Source organism: Delphinus delphis, chromosome 5 (assembly GCF_949987515.2).
Source record: "Delphinus delphis chromosome 5, mDelDel1.2, whole genome shotgun sequence".
NCBI lineage: Eukaryota > Metazoa > Chordata > Mammalia > Artiodactyla > Delphinidae > Delphinus > Delphinus delphis.
Window position 1 is genome coordinate 48847462 of NC_082687.1, and position 16651 is coordinate 48864112.

At 39.9% G+C, this 16651-nt stretch overlaps 2 protein-coding genes across 12 annotated transcripts in view; both read right to left on the bottom strand.

Moving 5' to 3' along the window:
- The window catches only part of LOC132425909 (alpha-fetoprotein-like), a 68750-nt gene extending 67174 nt beyond the window's left edge, over positions 1–1576 (bottom strand). For 8 of the 9 annotated variants that reach the window (XR_009519538.1, XM_060012378.1, XM_060012381.1 and 5 more), the window contains exon 1: positions 76–794. Coding sequence is in view for 7 of the 9 variants with exons in the window: in XM_060012378.1 (XP_059868361.1) it covers positions 76–160 (85 nt within the window). In the remaining 2 variants the exon portion in view is untranslated. The other variant, XM_060012379.2, reaches the window with a different exon arrangement.
- A 371-nt stretch (positions 1577–1947) lies between these two features.
- The window catches only part of LOC132425911 (afamin), a 30404-nt gene continuing 15700 nt past the window's right edge, over positions 1948–16651 (bottom strand). For 2 of the 3 annotated variants that reach the window (XM_060012384.2, XM_060012383.2), the window contains 5 exons: positions 15878–16010; positions 14914–15137; positions 13971–14103; positions 12062–12123; positions 1948–11369 (listed from right to left, as the gene is read on the bottom strand). In XM_060012384.2, coding sequence (XP_059868367.1) covers positions 12088–12123; positions 13971–14103; positions 14914–15137; positions 15878–16010 — 526 coding nt within the window. In that variant the 3' untranslated portion in view covers positions 1948–11369; positions 12062–12087. The remainder of the gene's footprint in view (positions 11370–12061; positions 12124–13970; positions 14104–14913; positions 15138–15877; positions 16011–16651) is intronic. The other variant, XM_060012382.2, reaches the window with a different exon arrangement.

Below are 16651 nucleotides of genomic sequence, written 5' to 3' on the forward strand. Positions count from 1 at the left end.
CCATGTATATGTTAATAGTCATTATGTTTCATCTCCTGGCACATGGGTGTATAGATTGTAAATAGGATTCCCTACCTGCATCTAGTAAACTTCTCTGAAGAGTCTGACATTTAATGGAGCTGAAGAAAACAAGCAAAGATATGGTTCTAACAGTCTTCATTATTTCAGATGAATCTTTACAGAGTACATTCTATCATTTGAATTGAAGAATCCTTTTATATTCTTTCCAAGTAATTGCTATTAATAATTAACGTTTTTCTGGTGAATGTTTTTCCACGTTGGCCACTATGACCCTCAAACAATTACAGAAATTCATAACAATGAAGAAATATTTTTCATAGATAGTATTCATTAACGAATACTGGATTTTAAAATGAGTCATGTCGGGGAGGAGCTTCAAGATGGCGGAAGAGCGAGACACGGAGATCACCTTCCTCCCCACAGATACACCAGAAATACATCTACACGAGGAACAACTCCTACAGAACACCTACTGAATGCTGGCAGAAGACCTCAGACCTCCCAAAAGGCAAGAAAACCCCCACGTACCTGGGTAGGGCAAAAGAAAAAAGAATAAACAGAGACAAAAGGATAGGGACGGTACCTGCACCAGTGGGAGGGAGCTGTGAAGGAGGAAAGCTTTCCACACACTAGGAAGCCCCTTCACGGGCGGAGACTGCGGGTGGCGGAGGGGGGAAGCTTCGGCGCCTCGGAGGAGAGCACAGCCACAGGGGTGCGGAGGGGGGGCGGGGAAAGCGGAGAGATTCCCGCTCAGAGGGTCGGTGCCGACCGGCACTTACCAGCCCGAGAGGCTTGTCTGCTCACCCGCCCGGGCGGGCGGGGCTGGGAGCTGAGGCTCGGGCTTCAGAGGTTGGAGCGCAGGGAGAGGACTGGGGTTGGCGGCGTGAACACAGCCTGAAGGGGGCTGGTGCGCCACGGCTAGCCGGGAGGGAGTCCGGGAAAAAGTCTGGAGCTGCCGAAGAGGCAAAAGACGTTTTCTTGCCTCTTTGTTTCCTGGTGCGCGAGGAGAGGAGATTAACAGTGCCGCTTACAGGAGCTCCAGAGGCGGGTGCGAGCCGCGGCTATCAGCGCGGACCCCAGAGACGGTCATGAGACGCTAAGGCTGCTGCCGCCACCAAGAAGCCTGTGTGCGAGCACAGCTCACTCTCCACACCTCCCCTCCCGGGAGCCTGTACAGCCCGCCACCGCCAGGGTCCCGTGATCCAGGGACAACCTTCCCGCGAGAACGCACGGTGCGCCTCAGGCTGGTGCAATGTCACGCCGGCCTCTGCCGATGCAGGCTTGCCCCGAACTCTGTACCCCTCCCTCCCCACCGGCCTAAGTGAGTCAGAGCCCCTGAAGCAGCTGCTCCTTTAACCCCGTCCTGTCTGAGCGAAGAACAGATGCCCTCAGGCGACCTACATGCAGAGGCAGAGCCAAACCCAGAGCTGAACCCCGGGAGCTGTGCGAAGAAAGAAGAGAAAGGGAAATCTCTCCCAGCAGCCTCAGGAAAAGCGGATTAAATCTCCACAATCAACTTGATGCACCCTGCGTCTGTGGAGTACCTGAACAGACAAGGAATTATCCCAAATTGAGGAGGTGGACTTTGGGAGCAATGATATATTTATTTTTTCCCCTTTTTCTCTTTTTGTGAGCATGCATGTGTATGCTTCTGTGTGTGATTTTGTCTGTATAGCTTTGCTTTTACCATTTGTCCTAGGGTTCTTTCTAAAATTTTTTTTATTATTTTAAAAAATTTTTTCTACAAAAAGAAATTTTTTTCTTAATATAATTATATTTTCTTTTACTAACTTTATTTTATTTAATTTTATTTTGTCTTCTTCTTTCTTTCTTTCCTTTTTTTTTCTCCCTTTTATTCTGAGCCGTGTGGATGACAGGCTGTTGGTGCTCCAGCCAGGAGTCTGTGCTGTGCCTCTGAGGTGGGAGAGCCAACTTCAGGACACTGGAGCACAAGAGACCTCCCAGCTCCACGTAATATCAAACGGCAAAAATCTCCCAGGGATCTCCATCTCAACACCAAGACCCAGCTCCACTCAATGACCAACAAGCTACAGTGCTAGACACCCTATGCCAAACAACTAGCAACACAGGAACACAACCCCATCCATTAGCACAGAGGCTGCCTAAAATAATAATACGGCCACAGACACCCCAAACCACACCACCAGATGTGTACCTTCCCACCAGAAAGACAAGATCCAGCCTCATCCACTAGAACACAGGCACTAGTCCCCTCCACCAGGAAGCCTACACAACCCACTGAACAAACCTTAGCCACTGGGAACAGACACCAAAAACAACAGGAACTACAAACCTGCAGCCTGTGAAAAGGAGACCCCAAACACAGTAAGTTAAGCAAAATGAGAAGACAGAGAAACACACAGCAGATGAAGGAGCAAAGCAAAAACCCACTAGGCCTAACAAATGAAGAGGAAATAGGCAGTCTCCCTGAAAAAGAATTCAGAATAATGATGGTAAAGACGATCCAACATCTTGGATATAGAATGGAGAAAATACAAGAAACGTTTAACAAGGACCTAGGAGAACTAAAGAGCAAACAAACAGTGATGCACAACACAATAAATGAAATTAAAAATTCTCTAGAAGGGATCAATAGCAGAATAACTGAGGCAGAAGAACGGATAAGTGACCTGGAATATAAAATAATGAAAATAACTACTGCAGAGCAGAATAAAGAAAAAGAATGAAAAGAATTGAGGACAGTCTCAGAGACTTCTGGGACAACATTAAACACACCAACATTCGAATTGTAGGGGTCTCAGAGGAAGAGAAAAAGAAGGGGACTGAGAAAATATTTGAAGAGATTATAGTTGAAAACTTCCTAAATATGGGAAAGGAAATAGTCAATCAAGTCCAGGAAGAGCAGAGAGTCCCATACAGGATAAATCCAAGGAGAAACAGGCCAAGACACATATTAATCAAACTATCAAAAATTAAATACAAACAAAAAGTATTAAAAGCACCAAGGGAAAAACAACAAATAACACACAAGAGAATCCCCATAAGGTTAACAGCTGATCTTTCAGCAGAAACTCTGCAAGCCAGAAGGGAGTGGCAGGACATATTTAAAGTGATGAAGGAGAAAAACCTACAACCAAGATTACTCTACTCAGCAAGGATCTCATTAAGATTTGAAGTAGAAATTAAAACCTTTAGAGACAAGCAAAAGCTAAGAGAATTCAGCACCATCAAACCGGCTTTACAACAAATGCTAAAGGAACTTCTTTAGGCAGGAAACTCAAAAGAAGGAAAAGACCTACAATAACAAACCCAAAACAATTAAGAAAATGGTAATAGGAAAATACATATCGATAACAACCTTAAATGTAAATGGATTAAATGCTCCAAGCAAAAGACATAGATTGGCTGAATGGATGCAAAAACAAGACCCATGTATATGCTGTCTACAAGAGACCCAATTCAGACCTAGGGACACATACAGACTGAAAATGAGGGAATGGAAAAAGATATTCCATGCAAATGGAAATCAAAAGAAAGCTGCAGTAGCAATTCTCATATCAGACAAAATAGACTTTAAAATAAAGACTATTACAAGAGGCAAAGAAGGACACTACATGATGATCAAGGGATCAATCCAAGAAGAAGATATAACAATTGTAAATATTTATGCACCCAACATAGGAGCATCTCAATACATAAGGCAAATACTAACAGCCATAAGAGGGGAAATTGACAGTAACACAATCATAGTAGGGGACTTTAACACCCCACTTTCACCAATGGACAGATCATCCAAAATGAAAATAAATAAGGAAACACAAGCTTCAAATGATACATTAAACAAGATGGACTTGATTGATATTTATAGGACATTCCATCCAAAAACAGCAGAATACACATTCTTCTCAGGTGTTCATGGAACATTCTCCAGGATAGATCATATCTTGGGTCACAAATCAAGCCTTGGTAAATTTAAGAAAATTGAAATCGTATCAAGTATCTTTTCTGACCACAATGCTATGAGACTCAGTATCAATTACAGGAAATAATCTGTAAAACATACAAACACATGGAGGCTAAACAACACACTACTTAATAACCAAGAGATCACTGAAGAAATCAAAGAAGAAATCAAAAAATACCTAGAAACAAATGACAATGAAAACACGACAAGCCAAAACCTACGGGATGCAGCAAAAGCAGTTCTAAGAGGGAAGTTTATAGCAATACAATCCTACCTTAAGAAACAAGAAACATCTTAAATAAACAACCTAACCTTATACCTAAAGCAATTAGAGAAAGAAGAACAAAAAGTTCCCAAAGTTAACAGAAGGAAAGAAATCATAAAGATCAGATAAGAAATAAATGAAAAAAAACGAAGCAAATGATAACAGATCAATAAAACTAAAAGCTGGTTCTTTGAGAAGATAAAGTTGATGAACCATTAGCCAGACTTATTAAGAAAATAAGGGAGAAGACTCAAATCAATAGAATTAGAAATGAAAAAGAAGTAACAACTGACACTGCAGAAATACAAAGGATCATGAGAGATTACTACAAGCAACTCTATGCCAATAAAATGGACAAGCTGGAAGAAATGGACAAATTCTTAGAAATGCACAACCTTCCAAGACTGAACCAGGAAGAAATAGAAAATATGATTGGACCAATCACAAGCACTGAAACTGAAACTGTGATTAAAAATCTTCCAACAAACAAAAGCCCAGGACCAGATGACTTCACAGGCGAATTCTATCAAACATTTAGAGAAGAGATAACAGCTGTCCTTCTCAAGCTCTTCTAAAATATAGCAGAGGGAGAAACACTCCCAAACTCATTCTACAAGGCCACCATCACCCCAATACCAAAACCAGACAAAGATGTCACAAAGAAAGAAAGCTACAGGCCAATATCACTGATGAACATAGATGCAAACATCCTCAACAGAATACTAGCAAACAGAATCCAAGAGCACATTAAAAGGATCATACACCATGATCAAGTGGGGTTTATCCCAGGAATGCAAGGATTCTTCAGTATATTCAAATCAATCAATGTGATGCACCATATTAACAAGTTGAAGGAGAAAAACCATAGGATCATCTCAATAGATGCAGAAAAAGCTTTTGAAAAATTCAACACCCATTTATGATAAAAACCCTGCAGAAAGTAGGCATAGAGGGAATTTCCTCAACATAATAAAGGCCATATATGACAAACCCACAGCCAACGTCGTCCTCAATGGTGAAAAACTGAAACCATTTCCACTAAGATCAGGAACAAGACAAGGTTGCCCACTCTCACCACTATTATTCAACGTAGGTTTGGAAGTTTTAGCCACAGCAATGAGAGAAGAAAAAGAAATAAAAGTAATCCAAATCAGAAAAGAAGTAAAGCTGTCACTATTTGCAAACAACATGATACTCTACGTAGATAATCCTAAAGATGCTACCAGAAAACTACTGGAGCTAATCAATGAATTTGGTAAAGTAGTAGTATACAAAATTAATGCACAGAAATCTCTGGCATTCCTATACACTAATGGTGAAAAATCTGAAAGTGAAATTAAGAAAACACTCCCAATTACCATTGCAACAAAAAGAGTAAAATATCTAGGAATAAACCTACCTAAGGAGACAAAAGATCTGTATGCAGAAAATTATGACACTGATGAAAGAAATTAAAGATGATACAAATAGATGGACAGATATACCATGTTCTTGGATTGGAAGAATCAACATTGTGAAAATGACTCTACTACCCAAAGCAATCTACAGATTCAATGCAATCCCTATCAAACTACCACTGGCATTTTTCACAGAACTGGAAAAAAGTTTTCACAATTTGTATGGAAACACAAAAGACCCCGAATAGCCAAAGCAATCTTGAGAATGAAAAGTGGAGCTGGAGGAATCAGGCTCCCTGACTTCAGACTATACTGCAAAGCTACAGTAATCAAGACAGTATGGTACTGGCACAAAAACAGAAATATAGATCAATGGAACAGGATAGAAAGCCCAGAGATAAACCCACGCACATATGGCCACCTTATCTTTGATAAAGGAGGCAAGAATATACAGTGGAAAAAAGACAGCCTCTTCAATAAGTGGTGCTGGTAAAACTGGACAGCTACATGTAAAAGAATGAAATTAGAACACTCCTTAACACCATACACAAAAATAAACTCAAAATGGATTAAAGACCTAAATGTAAGGCCAGAAACTATCAAACTCTTAGGGGAAAACATAGGCAGAATACTCTATGACATAAATCACAGCAAGATCCTTTTTGACCCACCTCCTAGAGAAATGGAAATAAAAATAAACAAATGGGACCTAATGAAACTTAAAAGCTTTTGCACAGCAAAGGAAACCATAAACAAGACCAAAAGACAACCCTCAGAATGGAAGAAAATATTTGCAAATGAAGCAACTGACAAAGGATTAATCTCCAAAATTTATGAGCAACTCATGCAGCTGAATATCAAAAAATCAAACAACCCAATCCAAAAATGGGCAGAAGACCTAAATAAACATCTCTCCAAAGAAGGTATACAGATTGCCAACAAACACATGAAAGAATGCTCAACATCATTAATCATTAGAGAAAGGCAAATCAAAACTACAATGAGATATTATCTCACACCAGTCAGAATGGCCATCATCAAAAAATCTAGAAACAATAAATGCTGGAGAGGGTGTGGAGAAAAGGGAACACTCTTGCACTATTTGTGGGAATGTAAATTGATACAGCCACTATGGAGAACAGTATGGAGGTTCCTTAAAAAACTAAAAATAGAACTACCATACGGCCCAGCAATCCCACTACTGGGCATATACCCTGAGCAAACCATAATTCAAAAAGAGTCATGTACCAAAATGTTCATTGCAGCTCTATTTACAATAGCCAGGACATGGAAGCAACCTAAGTGTCCATCAATAGATGAATGGATAAAGAAGATGTGGCACATATATACAATGGAATATTACTCAGCCATAAGAAGAATTGAAATTGAGATATTTGTAGTGAGGTGGATGGACCTAGAGTCTGTCCTACAGAGTGAAGTAAGTCAGAAAGAGAAAAAAAATACCATATGCTAACACATATATATTGAATCTAAAAAAAAAAAAAAAAGTGGTCATGAGGAACCTAGGGGCAAGACAGGAATAAAGACGCAGACCTACTAGAAAAGGGACTTGAGGACACGGGGAAGGGGAAGGGTAAGCTGGGAAGAAGTGCGAGAGTGGCATGGACATATATACACTACCAAACGTAAAATAGATAACTAGTGGGAAGCAGCCGCATAGCACAGGGAGATCAGCTCGGTGCTTTGTGACCACCTAGAGGGGTGGGATAGTGAGGGTGGAAGGGAGGGCGACGCAAGAGGGAAGAGATATGGGGACATATGTATGTGTACAACTGATTCACTTTCTTATAAAGCAGAAACTAACACACCATTGTAAAGCAATTATACTCCAATAAAGATGTTAAAAATTAAATAAATAAAATAAAACGAGTCATGTCAATCTACCTGTTTTTTCAAGATTACACCACATAGACCTTGGAATAAAGTAATCAATAAACACTTTTGGTAAATATCTCATTTCCTAGAAATGTTTGTTGATGTGTACAAAGTTCGAAAATGCCAGGAGATCAGGTAAACATGTACTCTCCCAGATTCAAATAAATGGTGAAGGCCTGAGTTCCAGTGCTGGGCACATTTTTAGGTCGCTGGAGAGAGTGGGGAGCATAGATCTTGGGAGCAAACCCAAAGGAATGTGACCTAATTTACTGAGTGCTTGCTGTGAGTCTGGCACTTTGTATGATTATATTTAGATAGCCATATTCTTATTTCTTGAACAATAAATTAAGACTCAGGGTCATATAATTTGCTCATGGACTCACAGGTAGAACTTCAGGTCTGTCTGATGTCAGAGCCCACAACACCCAAGAGCTAGTATTAACAGCTGAGGTCCCAACATCCCTCAGCTATTTTCTGTTTTGCCAATCATCCAGTTCTTGAGTCTAGGGCAGGACACAGGTGATTACTAATTAAATTAAATGTTTAAGCTAGGGACAAAGTGAGAGACTGGCATGGACATATATACACTATCAAGTGTAAAATAGATAGCTAGTGGGAAGCAGCCGCATAGCACAGGGAGATCAGCTCGGTGCTTTGTGACCACCTAGAGGGGTGGGATAGGGAGGGTGGGAGGGAGGGAGAGGCAAGAGGGAAGAGATATGGGGATATATGTATATGTATAACTGATTCATTTTGTTATACAGCAGAAACTAACACACAATTGTAAAGCAATTATACTCCAATAAATATGTTAAAAAAAAGTTTAAGCTAAATATAAAGACTAGAAGTTTTGGAAATGGAAGATCACTGGTTAATACTTTAACCATTCCTGTCCTCAGTTTCCTCATTTATAGATGGAGGGTTTGGACCAGATAATCTTTACAGCTGGCAGTCCATTGCTTGATTCTTCTACCCACATATTCTCATTTCTGGTTTCCTAGGCGAAGAAATATCACAAGTGAGACAGATATATTTGCCTGCAAAACAACAACAACAACAAATCTGTTATTTAGATTTGGGACACACTGGCTTATGGTAAAGAATATGGATGGCCCTGTGTGGTAGATTTTCGGGGTCCTCTAAACAGTCCTAATGCTCAGCATCTCTTTCTGTCTTGCATCTTTAGAGCTGTTCCCTTGAGATCTTACTCTAAGCCTCCTGGGACGATCAGAAATGGACCTATTGCTCTAGGGATAGAAAATCCTTTGGATGAGTGCTGCCAGACTGTCACCCATTGCAGACATTACTAATTGATCACTGTACTCTTTCTCTGAACCTAGACTAGCCTTAGAATCATTCATGGCACAATGCCTCATTACAGCCACTATTAATTGATTGTAACTGTCACTTAAAGAAAAAAAAACTGTTGTACGTGTGCTAAACTAATTCCTCTTTTTAAAAACTTTGGACAAAATTAATTTCTCATGGTAATCCTTCTTTCACAGTAAGAGATTCTTGAAGAAATAAAAAAAAGTTAAGTTCTTTATTAGTAATTAGTAACAGAATTTTAGACCAGAGGAAAGACAAGCTGTGGAGATTATTTAAGCAAAGGCAAGGGAATGGGTTTTGTGAGAGAATTCAAAAGACAGCACAGAATTTGTTCTCTAAGAGAGGAAGATCTCCATGCTGACCTTTAAGATCAAAAATGGAAGGTGTCCAAGTACAAGACACAATGATGATTTTTAATAAATATTATTTTTACAGGAAACCTAATTCTAGTCCAAGTCATAGAAACAGAGTTAGAAAGAGCAAGGCTGGATCCCTGGATCCCACCAAAAACCTGGGTGGTGATGGCTCACGCACATTCAGTCTTGGCCCTCATTATAGCACCCGAGGCTGATCACATTTCCAAAAATCTCTAGTACTAGAAAAGTCTTCCTGCATCGAGTGAGTCCAGGTATGTTCTATTCATTGGTATGGATTCTGTCTGAGCAATAGAGTAAGTGTGACTTGCCCTTTTTTCCAAATCCTCTCTTCTCCAGGAAAAGCACGACTTCTGAATAAAACATTCCTCTCCTTCCTTTCTTCACATCACACTGGTTACCCGCCTTCTATCAGTGTGTTCTCTGGCACATCAGTGGAGAGAGTTGCAGGGCAATTTCCTCTGTGATAATAGAGTCTTGTGATGGCAGAGTTTCCTGAGTCTCTGGTTTCATATCTGCTGCTCTTAACATAGCACTGGGCACATAGCAGAATCCACTACTAGGTACAAAATTGAATTAGCAAACTATGCTCTGTTTCACTTCTGTTTGATGAACTTATTATTATTTAAGTAAAATTTTCTTCCTTATTATCCTTGTTAATAAACAAGAGTGCTTGGAAAAATGGTAAAAGGACAAAATAGCTTCATGAATTAAACACCTATTATCTGCTGGGCATTGTATTGGATACTTTATATAGTAATTTCATACATTTCTCTAAAGCCTTTGTGACGTGGGGATTATTCTTTCACCCTACACCAAGAAATGGGAGTCTTAAATCGTAGGGTTCTTTTGTCTGAGCCCATACAGCAAGTTACTGGCAGAAGGAATATAATCCCCCCGCTCCCCGCCCACCTGCATTTTCAGCTTAGATTGAGTGCCGGTGCTATGTGCTCCCACAGCAGCGGCTGTTTCCATCCTGCACCTATGACACTGTATGCGATTGCTTACTATCCTTCTCCCTGCCCAGCAGGACTTAAGAACCATGTCTAATTGCCTCATATTTGCATCCACAATGTCTGACACACCATAGGATCTAATAAATATTTGTTGATAAATGAATGAGAATCCCAAACACTATGCTCTAAATGTTAAACCAAAAGAACTCTGAATATTTTCATGTGTTATCTCTTCGATGGTCATAATCTTTCATTTCAGACACTGAAATACTAAAAACCTTAAAAGTTTAGAGAAGAGCCAGGATCATCAAGCCATGATCCCTTGACCAACCTTCATTTCCTGCCTTCCCAGTTCCTACCACTCCCTCTCCTTAGATGTCACTGCCAAGCTTACAGCTCCAGCATAATAGCAATTTTGGTGTGGAGTGGGGATGCAGGGAGAAAAGAGTCACTGTCACAGATGCCTTGGGCACTTTTCCCCTTCTCTGAATAACAGATTTTATAAGACACCCACAACACGGCCATACAGAGGCAGTGTGTACAGTGGCTAAGAATATTCTTCTGAAATTAGAGGGCTCAAATTCAAACCTTGGTTCTGGCAATACTAGTCATATGACATTGAACAGATTTGTTTATATCCCCAAGCCTCAGGTTCCCTATCTGTAAAATAGGAATAAAAAAGGTTTACTTGATAGAGTTGTTACAGTTAAATGAGGTAATGCATTAGAAGTACCTCCAACAATGTTTTTGCATTGAAAACATTCAATCCCAGCTAGTAATAACAGTAGTAGTAGTAATAGTAGTAGTAGTAGTAAAGGTCATGCTGCATGCCCACAACTCCCCATTTTCTTCCCAGTAGCATCAAGAACAGAATCTGTGAGGATTCTGCCCTCACAATTGCTATTTCAGAGTCCTGTCTTCCATAAAGTAGTAGATTTAACCAATGAGCCAAAGATCCTGATGGAATGAATGACTCTTGATTGTTTAATTTGGTTAACAAGTTGACACATGACAATTAGTCTTTGAGAAATAACTTTATAATGTTGTTGTTTATTGCTTGCCGCAATAACATGATCTCAGATAATGATTACAGAAGAATCTTTTTACTGTGTTCTCAGAAAATGAAAGTCACCACAGGACAGATAGGAAGCAGGTATGTTGGTCTTCCTCTCTTTTCTCTGAAACCTGGAAAGAAAAATAGAATCTTGTACAGCAAAAGAATATGAAATGTTATAACTTGAGTGATGGAAATTCACGTATATAAAAAAAACTGTTAGTGGTAACTATGTTTTGCCTTTCATAGATCCAAACCCACTCCCTTTGGAAGTCCAGGTCTCTCTTCCTGGACACTGAACATCCTTGCTATATCTACTCAACATTTTGTTCCTAAAGTTTGTGAATTCGTCTTACACAAACTGCAGGGAAGAAGAGATCCTTTATACACATTTTTGAAATCCCTAACATATCACTTTTCTTTTATGTAAATACTGAAGCAAGAGACTCTTAGAACAGCTTTACTGAGGCCTGTCTGCCCATCCCAACCCCCTGCTCTCCCTGTCAACATTCATAGATTCTGTTGCCTTTCCTTCCTGGTCCAGACGTCTGACTGTAGTAGCAGAAGGGCAGAAGAGTGGATACCTTTAGGTATTCAGAAAACTGCTGGGACAGTAAGAGTGTGCTAGCACAAATGCAGCTGTGCCATCCCGTAAGGAGTGAATGATACTCAGAGAAACATTACAGACCAGTACTGGGGTCTGTTAGGTGTAAGGCATGGGGGATGAGCCAGAAATTGACATTGAAGCATGAGAAGGGAAAAGCCAAAACGACCAAATAAGTTACCAATACATTTAGCCTTTGATTGAGATACAAGTTATTACCTTTGGTGAATTTTACTTGATGTTTTTCAAGCAACCTGACTTTTGGCTGACAATTTTGGACCCTGAGAGAGAGAAAAAAAGAGAAATAAAAACACATAGGAAGACTTCTGAGAAACCTCCATACTGTTTTCCACTGTGGCTGCACCAATATACATTCCCACCAACAGTGTATGAGGGTTTCCAAAAACTGAAAATAGAACTACCATACAACCCAGTGATGCTATTCCTGGATATGTGTCCAAAAAAGAAGCACTAATTTGAAAAGATACATGCACCCCAATGTTCATTCATATCAGCATTATTTACAATTGCCAAGATATGGAAGCAACCTAAGTGTCCATCGACAGATGAATGGATAAAGAAGAGGGGCCCGTATATACAATACAATACTACTCAGAGATTAAAAAAAAGAATGAAATTTTGCCATTTGCAACAATAAGAATGGACTTGGAAGGCATTATGCTTAGTGAAATACGTCAGACAAAGACAAATCCTGTATGACATACGCATATGTGAAATCTAAAAAACACAACACACTAGTGAATATAACAAAAAAGAAGCAGACTCACAGATATAGAGAACAAACTAGTGGTTACCTATAGGGAGAGGGAAGGGGGGAGGGGAAATACAGGGGTAGGGGATTAAGAAGTACAAACTATTAAGTATAAAATAATCTATAAGGATATATTATACAACATGGGGAATATCGTCAGTATTCCACAATAACTATAAATGGAACATAACTTTTAAAAATTGTGACTCACTATATTATAGGCCTGTAACTTATATAGTATTGTGCAGCAGCTCTACTCCAATAAAAAAAATGGAAAGAAAAATTTAAGACGTTATTATTTGAATTTAGAGAAGCATATTGTCTTGAGCTTTGTAAAGAAAAGTTAAACCACTCCTGTGTTGTACAGGAGACAATGAACAATTTCTTCTGGTGATCTTGGAAACAGACACCCCAGCCTTTTACAAACTGCCAGGGAATTCATCTCTCCCTTTATGTGGTCTCAATACATACACTCACCTGGATAAATGCTAAATGATACTAATACCCTCTAATGAAATCAAGCATGTTTTTCAAAAAACTAGTAGTTTGTGCCAAAAAAAATTCCCAGATTAAGCACTCACTCAGAAAAACAGAGGGCTCTCAACCAGAATGAAAGCTCTGTGTGTGTGTGTGTGTGTGTGTGTGTGTGCCTGTGAGTGTGCATGAAGCATGTGAGTGTGAATGAAGTATGTGTGTGTGCATGAGTTGTGAGTCTGGAGGGGAGTGGGTGTCACTAGGAAAGAAACAGTAAGCAAGGTACTTCCAAGGAGCATCCACTGAGGCTGACACTCACAGGTGCCTGAGGCTCCTGGAACACGAACCAGCAGGGGACACAACTCCTCTCATCTTCTCTGCCACCTCCTCACTTCACACACAGGTATTCTCTAGCAGGGGATGTTGGGACAAAGGCCAGGAAGGTGACACAGCCACCCCCTGGAAGACCTCATCACTTCCTGATGTCCTTCCTGTTCCCCTCTCTTTGAGACTGATATGATCTCCTTTGCAAGTCAGATTAACTATTTATTAACCAACTGGATGGTATAATTCAAGGATAATTATTACCATCCACATTTAAAGAAGATGAACCGCAGTTCAGATTAAGTGACATGACCATGACTGCCAGCATAGAACCTATGATTTCCTGATGCCTTTTCTTACAACATGTCGTCACCAAGGAGATGGTGCCAAAACCCTGTCAGAGAGACGTCTGCATATTTAGTTGTGTAGCGATTGTGCTCTCAGGCCTCAGCCTGGGAGACATTGCAGGGAGGAAGGGGGGTCCTAAGGGGAGTTCTGGTTTCTTTTGTTTGACCAGGAATACCAGTTGGATTTCAGGGGGAAAAGAGCTGGAAGTACCTCTTCCTTGAAGCAGGCTTCAGGCCCCTGGGCCTGGCAGCACTTCTTCACCACATTTGTGAAATCCATCAGCAATGACTGCAGCTCCACCCTTGTAAGTTCAGGCTTCAGTTTCACTAAGTTGACAAGAAACCTGTGACCCGGTGAGTCAAACAGAATTAATTAACGGTTTCTTTCTGCAGCCCTCTTCTCCAAAAGGCTAGTTATAGAATCATATGTCTTAGGAATCTCCATATGGGTGAATGTAAAATGTTAAAGTATTCCACTTTTGAAAGGGTGTCCTGAAACTTTCCTGTTAAACACATGGGATGGATTCCATTATAACAATCTTTGGAGAGCTACGTAATCATGGATGAAATTGTATAAAATATGGGAACATATAGTAAGTCTTCAATATGCACAATATTGTAGACTATGTGACTACATTTGATGTCTCTAGAAAATTCATGTCCAAAGCAACATCTATTCCCGCTTCCTCAATAACTGAATTCTGTTTCCACTCCACTTGATACAGACACTGCTTAATCTAAAAAAAAACAAAAAAGATCTGATTCCTTGGCATTTATAGCATTGCCTGAGAAAACAAAAGCAAAATTCCTGTTCCTTTTGGGCCTCTCTTATCTGCAAACATTAAGAGAGATTCTCAGAGCAAACATCTATGACATGCTCTCAAGAAAATCTGATTCATTATGACCCTTCTAGGAGCATTTTTATGGCTACTCTCACCCACCTTTTCAAATCACAGTCTTTTGGACCCTCCAAGGCTCTAGCAAAGGAAAAGACTAGCTAGGTTTTAACTTACAATTGGGCAGACTGGACAGTGTGACAGAAAGAACAGGATTCTAACACCAAACATCACATATCCATTACAATAAAACTTCTCATTAATACATGCTATGTCTTCCGGCTGAAGAAAAAGGTGCACAGTAGAGAATGTCTGTACCTGTCTTTCTTTCTCTGGAGCTCCTCATTATGAGCCTGACACAAGTCTGTGTGAAAGGTAAATAAACCTTGAGAGGTAGGTGGAGGCACATACGTCTTATCGGCTTCCAAGCCCTCAAAGCAGGACCTTCTGAAGGCAAAGTTTGTTTTACAACAGTGGTCCACAGCAGGGTTGATACTTCGATTTTCATTTATTCCACATAACTCTCCAAGAACTAAGTCCACCTATACCAATGAAAGTTGCAATGGAGTTTTGAAATACAGCTAGATGAATTGTTAGTTTGTGCTAGTATCACTGTCAACTTAGAAAAACTCATGCACTTGTAACATGAAACGACGTGCAAAGAAAAGTAGAGGCTGGTGTCCCAAATGACATTATAACAAAAATGCAAGCCATAGCAATTTAAATGTCTAGAGATTAATTCTTGTTAACATATATACAAATTTGTGATTTTGAGCAGAGAGCTGCAAACAGCCAACTGAAAATGGCATCAGGACACTGTGGCCCTTAGTTTTAGTCCCCTTCTGGGATGTCCCCCACGTACTGTCCACCCCAGACCTAAAAAGGTGCACCCAACCCGAACTGGGCTGTAAACAGCAATTCTCTTACTGACCTGGTGGGACAAGAGAGAGAATCTATCCCATTACTTAAGATTATGAAATTTTCTCTATCATTCTGAAATAATTCTATGATTCCAAGTGGTTTGCTCTAACAAATTGCTTCTAATATAAATAAGACGTAATAAAGATGATTTGGAGAACCCCAAGCAAATATTTAAGACTTCTCTTTTGCTTCTCAGGATTTTGACACAGTAAGCCAAAAATAAAACTTGACCTTCCTTGCTTAACAATCTTGAAAACAATGAAGAGAGGAAGACGGATAATCACTATAAATGAATGAGTGCAAAAGTATCCTTTTTTTTTTTTTTCTTTTAGGAATAGTCAGGCACATGGGCCAGGCTCACCAAATTATCAACGCAGGCAAACTCTTCACTCAGTGTACAGCAGGTGGTCAAAGCTGTCACCATTTCCTTGCCAAGAAAGGTCAGTTCTTCAGTGGAGAGCTGGGGGGCTAGTTTTGTGAGATTGATGAGGTAGCTGAAAGAACATTTGTCTGTTTGTTCTGAACAAAAGCAGGTACCCATTTTCCCTTGTCTAGCCCCCTGAAGCCCCAACCCTGCAAGGCTAGGGACAACCAATGTAAGGGCAACATGAAGCTCAGCTCTCTCATAAAGTGGTAGAGAACAGTCTCTTCACTCCCTGTTTTCCTGCACCCTGCCTCCTAGATCGCTGTATTTCGGTTTCCTTCTAATTTCATGATAATTCAGAAACTCTCAGATTTGCCCATCCTTCTTCACCTGTGAGTATAGGAGCTCCTTGGTAGAAAATATCTTAGCTAGTATGTAAAATCCTGCTTGAGATCCCTTGAGCAGTTAATAAATATTTCAAAGGGAAAATTTAATAGATACATGTTGGAAAAGGATAATCTGAGATGGAGGAAACAAAGATATTTAATGGGCTGAGTTTTCAGATAACAGCCCAATTGCAGAAATAGTGAAAATATATTTTTTAAACTGTGTTTTGTTGTGACTTGAAGACGTTTGGTTTCAACACGCAATACATTAGCATGGTAATTAATTAAGAAAATCCAGAACAAACTTCATATTATTCATGAATGCTCACAAGAATACTTAAAAATGAATAGTAAAGTGTTAAGTAAATCCAGAATTATTTTTTTT